Genomic DNA, 13,495 nt, shown 5'->3' on the forward strand with positions numbered 1-13,495 from the left:
CTCCCAAAAGCTCACCCCCCCCTCCTTCCAAAGCGCATGCGTAGTGGTGACGTAAGAAACGCGCGGAGTGCCCGGAACCCGGTGGACCGGGTGAACGGGCCTGGAGGTACCGTGCGCAAGCGCCGCTCAGAGCCTACGCTCTAGCTTCTCTCTGCGCTTGCGCAACAACGTTTCCGCTGAAAAACTCGCCACATGTGCGGTTCTCTCTGCCTTCTGGGAGCTGGAGCTCCGAGAGGCGTCTGCTGCGGGGTGCAGGGCAGCCCGCGGTTTATCAGGGCGCGATTCACCGATGGTCCCGCGGGTGGGAACCTCCCAAGAGATGGGTGGGTGATAAAGCACCCGGGCTCCTTTAGGCGCTTCTGTGTCAGCACGCCCAGCCGGTCCATTTTGGAGGCCACCGAGAGCTTTGCTGACTCATGCTTGGTCCTTGAGCTCTCAGAAGACCCCTGCACAGTTATGAGAGGCCCACGGGTTTTGTTTTGGTCCCCAGGGCCTATGGGCTTCTAGTATTCGCCAGCTTCCGTTCTCTCACCTCTGACAGGTCAGGGGACCTCTGCGAATTGCAAATTGCGCTCACCCAGTCCTAACATCACCTCAGGGTACAAGCCATCACCAAAGGGCTAGAAAATGAGGTTGGGTGCAAATTCACTGCTATTTATTCCCTACCTACACACCCAAAACAGACTTCTTTGCACCAGGAAGCTCAGCAAATGAGTGTATAAAGCTACTTCCACTGATTCCCTCTAGAAGTTAGGAATTTCCCCCCAAATGATGTTACTGCTTTACACTTAATGTGAATATTCTTCCAACCTAGCTCTAAGATTTTCACCTAAGATACATTATCCTTTTGCCATTAAGAAGGATCAATCCAACTATTTAGTTTAAAAAGCTGGGGCACCTGACTGGCTCAATCAGAGGAGCATGGATGGAACTCTTGATATTCAGGGTCCCAAGTTTAAGTCCCATGTTGGGTGTAGAAACTACTTAAATAAAACTTAAAAAAAAAAAAGTTTGAAAAGCTAAGCTACTAGATCTAACAACCACTTTATAGGCAACAGATGGAAAGAAATTCTGATGGGTAAACTACAAATGATGGCTTCTTTGATAACATCGCCAAGAGCTGAGAGAGAACCTGTGGTTTATAGGATTTAAAAAGTGAGGGGTGTGTGAGTGGCTCAGTTGGTTAAGTGCTGGACTCTTGATTTCATCTCAGGTGGCGATCTCAGGGTCATGAGACCGAGTCCTGTATTGTGCTCTATGCTGGGTGAGGAGCCTGATTAAGATTATCTCCCCGGGCGCCTGGCTGGCTCAGTGGGTTAAGCCGCTGCCTTCGGCTCAGGTCATGATCTCAGGGTCCTAGGATCCAGTCCCGGATCGGGCTCTCTGCACAGCAGGGGGTCTGCTTCCCTCTCTCTCTCTGCCCACCTCTCTGCCTACTTGTGATCTCTGTCAAGTAAGTAAATAAAATCTTAAAAAAAAAAAAAGATTATCTCCCTCTCCCTCTGCTCTTCCCCACTCTCCTGCCCCCCTCTCAAATAAATAAATAAATAGCATTCACTGACCACAATGGACCTTGTTTAGATCGGATACACGTTGTAAAAAAATTCCACAGGACTCTTGGATTAAGTGTGAACACAAATCATGAACTACTAAGGAACTGGCCATGAGTTGGTAATTGTTAAAGTTGAATGAATGATAGGACATGTGAGTTTATTATATTTTGATACTTGTTTGTATTTGAAATTTTCTGATAGATTTTTTAGGTTTAAAATGGCTGAAGCCAAACAAGGGAAAGATGATGAGGGCAAATTTGCTTGTATCTGCTCCAACACACCTGCAGGGTATAGAATACTCCCCTCAAGGACAAGCTCATCACAAGATTCTTTGGAGAGGGGAGGTTATAGAAAAGAATTCCTTTTATCATCCACTCACCAATGTTTGGGAAGCCTGGGTAATTGGGAAGAGGAGAACTGAGGTCAGTTGCTTGAGATGGAGGAAAAATCCAAAAGTAAACCTTGCTTAATCTCTGTTAATTAGAAAATACCTGCCTAAAGCTAAAACTGAACTAGGGAAGAATCTCTACCCTCAGGGAATTGGGATCAGGTGAAGCTGCTTGCCCTTGAGGTTGTGTTTTGGGGAGACCTGGGGTAACACCAGTCAGGATAAGGGCTTGGGTAACCTTGAAGGGCCTAACAATCAGCACAACACAACAGAAAAGCCTTAAGAGAGTTCAGAATATAAAGTTCTACTCACACAGGCAGCATGAGATTTGGGAAGAGCAATCCCATCAGTCCCCCTCCCCATTGAGCTCCCGCATTAACACTTAGCAACTCCGCTCTACAGTTTATTGGGTTTATAACTGGACAAAGTCACACGTGTACAAAATGAAGCTCACACTATCCCAAAGCAGAGTAGGGATTGAGGGCTGGGGATCCGTTACTGGCCTTTGGGGGAGCTCCGAGGTGAGGGGCAGCCAACCCTTCCACTCCAGAGAGATGTGGCCACAGGGGAGGGGAGGAAAGGGAGCCCACCTGGCTTTGGTCACAAAACAGAGAGCCTGGCATGGGCCAGGGCAGACAGATGGATGGTGGAGTAGGAGCCCCAGAAACCACCCTGCCCAGGGAGCCCAGGGACTGCTCCACCAGTCCCGCTCGCAATGTGGTTGGTCCAGACCTAGACTCAGGGGCTGGTGCAAAGGGAAGGCAGCAAAGCAGGAGGGAGGAGACACTGAAGTGTGGTGGCCCAGGGCACCCAGACCCACGGAAAAGGGCGGGTGGGGAGGCAGGCTAGCTGCTACTAGACAGCTAGCAGCGGGTCTCATAAATGCCACTGCGGCCAATGTAGCGCACCCATTTGATGACATCATGGTCGCTGTAGTTCAGCTTCGGTTCAAACACCTTCAAGTAGCGCACCTTGAGGCCAGAGGGTGCGAATGGCACCTGGGTAAGGGACAGCTCCAGTTAGGGATGGTCTTCCTCTCCCAGCTACTCTCCTCTGGGAAGTTCTGTAGCCCTGACCTACTTCATCTCTACTACAGGTGTCTGAATGATTGGGGTCCTGAAAGAAGCTGGGGGAAGCTTAAGAAGGGTCTTAAGAGGTTACTAAAGAAGAAAGCATATCCAAGAGGAACTTAGAATAACCACTTGGGTTTGAAATCAGACCCTGCCTGTGATAACTTGATTCAATTCCTTTAATCAGCAGGTGGCAGCAACCAAAGACCCACTGTAGAACACACTGATCCTGCTCAATAATACGGGCTTAAAAAATAAGGTGGAGAAAATTTTATGTCTAACATGCATAAAGCAAAGTCAGCCCATTCTCCTGTTTGTAGATAAACTTTGTGTCTTATTTGGTATTCAATCTAAATTTTTCCAAAAAATTGTTTTTATGACAAGCTTTAGAAGTCAAAGATTTTTATCAGTGTGAATAGCAATTTCTAGTAAGAGGCCTGAAGGCGGAAGGAATGGGTCTATGAATTAAATCATTTCCCCTCCCTAGGTCTCATCTGCAGGTAGTAAGGTGCAGAATTTGACCTGAACAATCCTAAGATCTTTCTTAGCACACCCTGCCATGGCTCTAAGGCCTCTCCTTTGCCATACCTCAAAGTTCATGGAAATGGGGGGTCGAGCCCATTTCTTCTTGTCATTGGTGGGCAGAAGTTCAATCTCAGCGCTGATCTGTGATTCCTTCATGCCTGCCATGCGTTTGATCCTGGGAACAGAGGGGCAGTAAGCAGTAAGTGCCCCTGATAGCTTGGAGGAGTTTTAAGGTGGAGGGTGCCTTTTTGGAGGGGTACGGACAAGGAAACTGAGGAACATGTGGGAGGTGCCAGGACAAACAGTATGGGGAAGGCCCTGCTAAGCACTTGCAATGGAACCTTGGGCCTGCTATTCCTTTAGCACTGTGGGCTGCAGTTTTAGCTTAAATACACAAGCATGCTATCCACTGATAGTTCACAGAAATATTCCAGGGGAAAACATGGAGCATTCCGATAAATGCATGCATGCACTCAAATGCGGGCGTGTACACATTCACACAGAAGTATAGGGGTGACAGCATTAAGCAGAGGCTCCTGGAAAAAGACAGGCACCCCCCCCCCCCACACACACAACACACTCACTCTCTCTCTCGCTCAAGAAAATGAAGCTAAAACTTAAAAGGGGTACAAGGCATCTCGAGACCTGTAGTGGCCTCATCAAGGAGACTCACTTCCACACAATGGCGTTCTCGCTGGCCTTGTACTTGGCCTTCCCCTTCATGCAGATCACCTGTACCCCACTTGTGTTCAGTGGGGTTGGGATCCTCACCTACAAGTGAGGGAGCTCTGTCAAGCCCTGACATCAGCTGCTTTTATACCCAGAGACAGCGCTGCTTCCTCCCCAAGTCCCTTGTTCTCACCTCAATCTTCTGAGCCAGTAATGAGGGCTTGAAATTGGACTTGATGACCACCTTGACCTCCAGCTTGGTGCGTCCCACTTCTCGCACTAGTGGGATCACCCGGAAAGGAAGGATGATGTCCTTGGTGGTACGATACCTTTAGGGGTTGGGAGCAAGGTTGGCACAGCAGAGCCTGTCCTCCTCCCTCTACCCCATTTCTTTTGGCCAGCAGCACCCCCTGCCTCCTCACACCCCAGTGGTACCTCATTAGCTCAAACTCTCCATCAGGTGGGATGAAGCTGATGCTGCGTTCAGAGTCAAACTTGCTGAGTCGCACACACTGGTGGAAGGTGCAGTCATCGATGGCAATTGATTGCTTCCCACTGCGAGCAGGGGCAGAAGGTCTCCTCGTTGGTACAGGAGAGTGGCAGGAGAGGGTTGGCTGGGAGGCTATCCCACCCCCAAAGGCTGCCACATCCTGGATGAGGCCTGCACTACAGACTGGAAAGCTACCAGAATGCAGCTTTCTGACTCAGGGGTCCCTGGTGCTGATTTACAGAGAGTGGGAGCTTTGCAAGCTCATCTCTGGAGAACTCTGTGGCTTGGGACCCAGAGGTTTCAGGCACAATGGGAGGCCATCAATACGTATAGAAGAGTCTCAGCCCTGGGGATCAAACAAAGGGGTCTATTCTTGAAGTAGGATGAGGACAATCTTCTCATCTCTCGTAAGCACAGATGTCAAGAGGAACCAGGCAAGCACCCCCTTGGGAAGAGGGAGTCTGCATTACTGCAGAAATGCTATCTTGAAGGAATCTGTGATAGACCAAGCCCCGCTCAGCCCTTGAAGGTCCACCCTCTCCCACCAGCAATCCCGCTCAGGCACCTCTTGCTGGTTTCATCAGCTGTGCCTTTGCCTTGTTTCTCAATGACAATCTTGTCGTTCATCCCAAACTTGCACTCAGGCATGCCACTCAGGTAGCTCTTCATCACCACCCGGCCTGACACATGGGCGCTCAGCACCTGCCCTGGTGACAGACAGACAGACACAAGGGAACATGTGAGTTAGGACAAGAGTGCTGCCCTGACCCAGCCCCTCTGGCTCATCACAAGCGGGCTCTCACCCTGGGGGGACATGAGGAGGTTCACACTCTCCAGCACGTCTAAGAAGAGCTCATTCCGGCGGTACTTGATGCCCTCCCGCCGCCAGCCGATCTGCCCGGTCACCTGGCTGGTGATCTGTGATTGCTCTTCTTTTGTCTATATGGGGTGACAGAGAAAAACATGAATGGCCTCATTCCTCTCCACCTTCAATGACCCTGTCTCTATCTCCACTCCACTCTCATCCCTCCTCCCTTCCAGTCCCCCCACACCGCCAATAACTCATCGTCCCCATGAGCTCCATGTGGCAGGGCCTGAAGAAAGCTGTAAAGGTGAAGCTGAGGGAACCGCTTACCTGATGCTGGAGGCCAAAGGGCCAATGTGATGCCCGCAGGAGCAGTAGGGGAGCACAGACGGGAAGAGGCAGGCAGAAAAGGAGGAGAAGGCAGCTATAAGATCTGGACCCCAGAGGAGGGCCCACACTCTCCCCTTCTGAGGAACACCAGGCCACCAGGGCAGCCCACACCCTTCCTTCCCCCAGTGCAGAAGGAAACTGCTTGAAGTGTATTCCCAGTAACAGAGATGCTGAGTCGGCTGCTCCTAGGGTGGAGGGCCACATGTGGCAAAATAGGCCTGCAATCACGGTAGAGGGCTCAAGCCAGCACTTCCTGTCAGAGGCAGGCTCTTGAGTCATCTGGGACAAAGCTGTGAGGGGGATGCTCAAGGTAGATGGGCCCCACCCTTGCTGTGGCCATCCCACTGAGTACCTGGCTCTTGATACCCTGCTGGGTGATGAAGGTTTTCAGTGCGCCTGTCTCTGAATTCTGTGGATAGCCAAAGTCCAGGATCTCTGCAAAAGGAAGGGAACCATCACCCCCTGGAAAAAACCGAAGGCTCCTTCAGTCCAGTCCCTCCCCTGGCCTGGACATATCTGGCCAGCACAGCTCTAGAAGACCATGGGATCATCTGCGGCAATGTCCTCTGGCTTTGTAGCATTTACTGTGGGATTTGTGCTCCATAAGAAAACATACTTAAAACATCAGATTTATTTCACAGAGAAAATCAGAAGAATCTCAAGGCAGTGTGTGAGAGATCAAGAAGCACTGAGACCTTAGAAAACAGACTCTGGGAAGATGGAAAGACTGTTCCCTTTAATCATACCCTACAGAGGAACAGAGATAATGCAACCCCAGAAGTCAGTAATATCTCACTGTCCTTCAGGCTCTGAGGTAGCTGATGAGACAGAAAGTTGGAAGGACACTCAGTGAACTAAGGTCCAAACCACAAAAGTAAGAGGGAAATGTGCTTAACTGCAGGAGGCTCAGCTACCAACCCCCCCCCCCCCAGTTAGATTCCTAGCCCCCTGAAATATCTTTTAGTCCCCTACCCCCTTTCCCCACCTCCACTCACTAGCGTATTTCTGTGTTCTACTTCAGAGCAGCCTTTAAGGCTGAATTTAGACTGGCCTTCTCAGGGCTCAAAAGACCAGACTGTCAGTAAGTTCACAGGACACTGGAGGGAACCTCACACGTGCTCCCTACGTCCAGGATAGGCCCCATCAGGTCCGTCCCCACCCTAGGCCCACCACCCTCCCAGCCTCACCATCCAGCAGCTCATATATGAGCACAAAATTGTTCTTGATGTTCTCTTCGCTGATCTTGCCAAAGTAGGCAGCCATTACGTCACACATCTTATAGAGGAATTCGAAGACCATGGCAGCATTGACATTCTGCTTGGTGACAGCTGCCAACCAGATGTTGGACCGCTTAACATGGAAGAAACTGGTGCGAGCGATGTTGGTGACGGGGCTGCGCACCTGCTGCCGGGCGTGGATAACATTGACCCGAAAGGCATCCACTGCATTCCTCCTGAGGAAAAGGGTACACAGGGGCTGCTCAGCACCCCGTCAAACCTCCCTCCATGGGGATGTTAACCACAGCTGTTAACAACCTTTTCCCCATTCACTGCTTAAGTCTGACATGTACTCTGACGCCAAGGCCTAAACCGCTGGGGCAGTTCCCCTGCGGCTCCCAGCAGAGGCACGGGAGTAGGGCCAGAGCAGAGCTGGTGTCTGAAAGCCACCAAAGATAGGGAAATCAGGTGGGAATGACAGGACAGGCATACCGCTAATAAAGTGAAGTCCATTAGGCTTAAGGAGGTATATTCCTGACTCCCAGACCTGGCCCCAATTTCCCAGCTGCCACCTCTCTAGTTTCTCAGTAAGCTCCAGGCCCAAATTAGAAAGATACCCTGCTCCTTCTTCAGTTCTTCCACTTGTGATCCTACCAGTGGGGAGGCCTGGCTCTTCCAGAAGTGAGACAAAGCCAGCATGACTTCAGAGAAGGTTTTAATCTACCGAGGAAAAGGCACCAAGGGGCCATGGAGCTGGGCCATTAATTCCTGTCCAGGGTCCAATTCCAGGACGAGTTCAGGGAATGAAAACAGATGAAGAAAACAATGATGGGGGGCAGGGCCCCCCACCCACTTGTGCCTGGGTGGCAGCTTGATAGGCTGCTTACCTATTGCTACGGCAGCCAATGAGATGGGATGAGAGAAATGACGCCAGCAAGAAGAGGAGAGTGACAGCAACGAGAGAGAGGATTAGACACACAACACACTGGGGCAGGCAGCACACACCATGAGGTGGAAGCAGACGAGCAACAGGCAAGGGGTGGAAAGCACAGCAAGGCACGCAAGACAGTATGTGCCCTGGCTTAAGCAGGTTCATCCAGGGCAGGAGAGGGTGCAGATGGGTACAGCCAGCCAGGTTCAGGGAAGCCAGGCACTCCCACAACTCTAGTTCATGCCCACCACCAGCCAATGGACAAACAGCCACAAAGGCCAGGCCAGCCCATTAGCCATGGAGCTGGGAGCCAAGGAGCTAGGGCACTGCAGCAGGCCCATTCTATAACTATCTGTCCTAAGCTCTTAAAGGAAGAAAAACAGGGCAGCACAAACCAGAGGAGCCTAATCTCATTAGAGCTGCTGAGGCTAGGATGTGTCCACTCCCTGAGGAAAGAACAGTGGCATGCAGGGTGGGGCAGAATGAGAAGGCAGGCTGTGCCTCCTTGTTAAGGTCTGAGGGACCCAGAACAAGGAGCTCTTCCAGGTCTACTGATAGGCCAGAAAGGGCTGCATGGCCTCCCTGCCCATCCCTCAGTGACCCTGAGAGTGCCTCAGGCTTGCTCACAACCTCTCTTCTAGGAGTGGCCCAGAGGAATTGAAAACAGCTGAGTCAGCAGCCTGCCTCCTCCCAAGAAAGGGAGTGGGAGAGGATCTGGGGGCCTGCAGAGGCTTTCAGAAGAATTCAGTGAAGGCTCTCACCATGTGAAGGGCTTCTGAGACTTATATGGACTAGTACCACTCGCCTGGCCACTAATTTTACCCCCTGGAGAAAGATCTCCCATCTCCTCAAAGGAGGAATTAATTTGCCAGGGCAAAAGCACTCATCTCCAGCAACTAGGTCTGTCACTAAGGGAAACAGAAGGCAGGAAGGGCAGGAGTTCCTAAGACTGTGAAGGCCACACGATTCCACAGGTCCCGCCTATTGCCAGGCCAATACCACCAGACTTAATGGGAACCAGGCTGTATTAGCCGGGCTTCAAGGATGCAGCAAGGGGTGGGGTGGCCTAAGTCAAGTCTCTGGTAGGAACAGACCTGCTCTTGCATGCTGGGAAGGAGGATGAAGGGTGGGGGCACAGCTGGTTCAGCCAGGGGACTCACCCGATGTCATCTCGGTAGACCCGGGAGATGAGCACCTCCCCCTTGTGATTATAGATGAATAAGCCTCCAATCATGGCGGCAGCTCAGTCTCCAAGGCCCATCGCTCTGAGAACAGACCTAGGACAGGCGGAGGCAGGGTAAGGGAAGGCCTGAGAACCTCTGCCAACATCCCCTGTGGGGCTGTGCAGGTCACTAGCTGGGCTTTTTTTCCTGACTCAACCCTCCAGTAAGTGACCCTGAAGTCCTCCCCAGGCATGCCCCTCCCCTTAGCCAGGCTCCAGTTCCTGTTTATCTGACACTGGAAAGGAGAAAAGAAATGGAGAGGGACTTGGGCCCAGGATTCTAAGACCATTTTGATCCTCCCATTTCTGGGGCTGAGCCCAGAGGGTAGCCCCCTCCCCCTCTTCACAGTGCTGAGCTCAGCACAGATCCTTTTTGGCCCCTTCCTGTGCAGACTCTCACTCAGACTCAGGCCGGTGAGTCACTGTGAAGGCTTGCCTGCGGCTGCAGGAATGGCGGTAGGAATTACTCCACTTGGTTCAGGCCTGGGCCCCCCAGGCACAGCTTTAGGAGTACCCGGTCTCTCAGGCTCCACAACCCTTCTGAGAAGACGGCTGGGCCTGAACCTGCGGCTCTCTAATTCACAGAAGTTTAAACATTCCAGGAAAGGGTGTGCAGGGCGTGGGGAGGAGAGAAGGGAGGCCTTAGGCCCTGACTCCAACCCAGGCTCCAACCAATCCCAGGCAGTCAGATAAGCAGGCAAAAGAGCAGAGTAGAAAGGCCCCAGCCCTGGCAGGCTACACTTCAATGACCCAAGCTGCTTATTAGTTATTTTTAACCACCTCCCTTTCAAAAAGGGAGGATCCCTCTCAGCTCCCAAATGCAATAAAAAATAAGGGGGTAGGGGTACAGATTCATAAAACGAAGAGATCAACCCAGCTGAAATTCTATGATTCCAGACCCATGACATAACTCATTTCTGGTCTGAGTACCTACAAGCAAGGAGTGGAATACGTGAATTACCCAAATTATTTGGGTCAAACTAACTTAGAGTGTTTGCACGGAGAAAAAGGGTTAATTTAATTCTAGATTTCCTAAATTAGCTCTGCTATGAATTTTACAGGGCAGAGAGAGTAGCAGACTTTTCTAAACTGGAAAATAAAACCAATTACTGTGGCCATCAGGGTCTCCAAAACTCAGTGAGAGGCTCTCAAGGTGGTGGTGGATACATTTCACCCCTCGTCCCAAAGAGGCTGAGAGAAGATACGCAAAATGGAGGGAGAGCCCTGGGCAAAGAAGCAAGTTCACAGGTATCAAGTGGTAGGGACATCAGAGCACCACAGGAGCAGAGGTGGGGCCTGGGACAAGAAGGGAATACTGAGTTAAGGGGAAAGACTGGTAGAAACAGCCGGGCGGTCTACTTCAGGTGAGGCTGCAGCAGCAAAGGCCTGGGGTGGGGGGTGGGGGAGCGTTACATCTGCACGAAGGGGTTTCCAGTGTGGCAAAGGTCAAGCCTTTGAAGAGGAAAAACAGCAGGTAGAGCCTGACAGTGGTGAATAAGGGAAAGTTGGGGCTGCGTAACTACTGCTTTGGGGTTCAAGCGTAGAGGCATGAGCGGGTGGTGGGCTTTTCTCCCTGGGGAGGAAGACATCGCGGGAAAAAAATGGCTCCACGGGGGTGCGGGGGCTGTCACAGGCCTGAGGAAGAAGAGCCGCGGGGTGTCACTCAACTGGGGGGAGGGGGTGCCGCTGGGTGGGAAGCTTGTCACAGTCCAGGGAGGCGGCACAAGGGGGTGTCACTGTCCTAGGGAACGAGGAATTGTCCTTGCGCTGAGAGGAAGAGGCGCAAAGGAGCAGGGGGGTTGTCACGATCCCGGGTAGGGGGGCGCCGTGCAGCGTTCCCGCTCTGACAGGATTCCAGTAAGTCTCCCTCTCCCGGGAGGCGCCGAAAGGGTCAGGTGGAGGGCGCCGCTCCTTGCCCGTCCTGCAACCGCGCCCCGGGCGCCCCCGCCCCGCCGTCAGCTCCCTCAAGATCTGAAGGCTGAGGCCACTCCCCGGTGTGGGCAGCTTTCCGCATAGCGCAGCGCAAGGAAGGGCAAAGCTGGGCAGCGAGGTAGGCGTACTCCCTCACCCTTGGCCATATCCGGAGCTTACCTGGTGTCCGCGGCCCCCTACTCGGCCCGCCCGGCCACTCTCCAGAACCCAAGATGTCCGCCCGCCCCCTGCTCGCCAGCCCGCTGCCTCGGCTTTCACCGCAGTGCCGCGGCCCCGCCCCGAACACAGTTGCGCGTGCGCGGCCGGCGGACGCGCAGACTACATATCCCGTCAGGCCCTTCGACCTTCTCCCTTGCAATTTTAAGCCTTCTAGGTTCAGTAAAACTACAACTACCGACAGCCTTCAGAGGGGTAGGAGTGCGGTGAGTAGGGATAGGAGGGGCCTTATCCAGCCTTTCGCGGAATACACATCCCATCATATGCCGCTCCACTGACTTTATTTTCCCCACTGAGCATTCTGGGAATTGTAGTCTGCAATCCATCCTGTTCCTATTTCAGTGTTTAAGACAGCTTCAGAGGATTAATGCCATTTGTTGAAGCCCATCTGTTAAGCCTTAGATTGCTGCAGGCCTTTTCTGTCTCAGGAGTCCGAGGACTGGCTGTGCTCACTTTACACACACACACACACACACACACACACACGACTTGGCAGAAGTGTTTGTACTGAATTTCCTGCTTTCTAACACCACTTCTGATTTTCCCAAGAGTTTTTCATCAAATAGTTGTTCCAGACATGAGCCCTTTCCCAGGGATCCAGACCCAAGTAAAAGGGCAGGGAGTGAGGAGGAAAATACTTGTAAGAAACTAGCCAAATCTTGGGGCGCCTGGGTGGCTCAGTGGGTCAAAGCCTCTGCCTTTGGCTGGGGTCATGATCCCAGGATCCTGGAATCGAGGCCCACGTGGGGCTCTCTGCCTAGCAGGGAGCCTGCTTCCATTCCTCTCTCTCTGCCTGCCTCTCTGCCTACTTGTGATCTCTGTCTGTCAAATAAATAAATAAAATCTTAAAAAAAAAAAAAACACTAGCCAAATCTTTTCAAGAATGTATGTTCTATCCCAGCTATTTATACGTATGTGACCTCTGTGCCTTCTAGTGACAGCATATATGTTGCTTTAAAAACCGTTGGCAAGTTTATTTATTTACTCTTATTTATTTATTTATTTATTTTCAGCGTGACATTGTTCATTGTTTTTGCACCACACCCAGTGCTCAATGCAGTACGTGCCCTCCCTATTACCCACCACCTGGTTCCTCAACCTCCCACCCCCCCACCCCCCCCACCCCCGCCCCTTCAAAACCCTCTGGTTGTTTTTCAGAGTCCATAGTCTCTCATGGTTCATCTCCCGTTCCAGTTTCCCTCAACTCCCTCTCCTCTCCATCTCCCCATGTCCACCGTGTTCTTTGTTATGCTCCACAAATAAGTGAGACCATATGATACTTGACTCTCTCTGCTTGACTTATTTCGCTCAGCATAATCTCTTCCAGTCCCGTCCATGTTGCTACAAAAGTTGGGTATTCATCCTTTCTGATGGAGGCATAATACTCCATTGTGTATATGGACCACATCTTCCTTATCCATTCATCCGTTGAAGGACATCTTGGTTCTTTCCACAGTTTGGCGACCGTGGCCATTCCTGCAATAAACATTGGGGTACAGATGGCTCTTCTTTTCACTACATCTGTATCTTTGGGGTAAATACCCAGCAGTGCAATTGCAGGGTCATAGGGAAGCTCTATTCTTAATTTCTTCAGGAGTCTCCACACTGTTCTCCAAAGTGGCTGCACCAACTTGCATTCCCACCAACAGTGTAAAAGGGTTCCCCTTTCTCCACATCCTCTCCAACACATGTTGTTTCCTGTCTTGCTAATTTTGGCCATTCTAACTGGTGTCAGCTGGTACCTCAATGCAGTTTTAATTTGAATCTCCCTGATGGCTAGTGATGATGAACATTTTTTCATGTGTCTGATAGCCATTTACTCTTATTTATTTTTTAAAGGTTTTATTTATTTATTGAGAGGGAGAGAGAGAAAGCATGAACAGGGGGAAGGGTAGAGGGAGAAGCAGACTCCCCACTGAGCAGGGAGCTCCATGCAGGACTCAGTCCCAGGAACCTGGGATCATGATCTGAGCTGAAGCCAGATGCTTAACTGACTTAGCCACCCAGGTGCCCACCATTGGCAGGTTTAATTTAACTGGACACAGAATTTGAAATCCCCTCTCTGATGAACAGAGTTAATCTTCACA

General features: G+C 51.4%; 1 protein-coding gene across 2 annotated transcripts; it reads right to left on the reverse strand.

Annotated features, from left to right (window-relative positions):
• Nucleotides 1–2,331: 2,331 nt before the first annotated feature.
• AP2M1 (adaptor related protein complex 2 subunit mu 1) lies at nt 2,332–11,472 on the reverse strand. 2 transcript variants are annotated; one of them, XM_046001830.1, is made up of 12 exons: nt 11,352–11,472; nt 9,199–9,315; nt 7,078–7,343; nt 6,243–6,325; nt 5,831–5,836; nt 5,499–5,634; nt 5,261–5,402; nt 4,641–4,760; nt 4,399–4,534; nt 4,210–4,307; nt 3,600–3,711; nt 2,332–2,939 (listed from the first exon to the last, which is right to left on the reverse strand). In XM_046001830.1, the coding sequence occupies exons 2-12, from the start codon at nt 9,270–9,272 to the stop codon at nt 2,805–2,807; spliced, it is 1,308 nt and encodes a 435-aa protein (XP_045857786.1). In that variant the 5' UTR covers nt 9,273–9,315; nt 11,352–11,472; the 3' UTR covers nt 2,332–2,804. The 2 variants fall into 2 exon arrangements, with proteins under 2 accessions (XP_045857786.1, XP_045857787.1); XM_046001831.1 differs by lacking the exon at nt 5,831–5,836.
• Between the last annotated feature and the right edge of the window lie 2,023 nt (nt 11,473–13,495).

The sequence above is a fragment of the Meles meles genome, chromosome 4 (assembly GCF_922984935.1).
Source record: "Meles meles chromosome 4, mMelMel3.1 paternal haplotype, whole genome shotgun sequence".
Taxonomy (NCBI): domain Eukaryota; kingdom Metazoa; phylum Chordata; class Mammalia; order Carnivora; family Mustelidae; genus Meles; species Meles meles.

What these genes read in the sequence shown, in the direction of transcription:
- AP2M1 (XM_046001830.1), bottom strand. Translation starts at nt 9,272, where the DNA reads ATGATTGGAGGCTTATTCATCTATAATCACAAGGGGGAGGTGCTCATC. An exon ending in CATATATGAGCTGCTGGATG is followed by an intron (nt 6,326 to 7,077) that starts GTGAGGCTGGGA and finishes TTCCTTTTGCAG; the next exon opens with AGATCCTGGACTTTGGCTAT. An exon ending in CCATTTCCATGAACTTTGAG is followed by an intron (nt 2,940 to 3,599) that starts GTATGGCAAAGG and finishes TCCCTTACCCAG; the next exon opens with GTGCCATTCGCACCCTCTGG.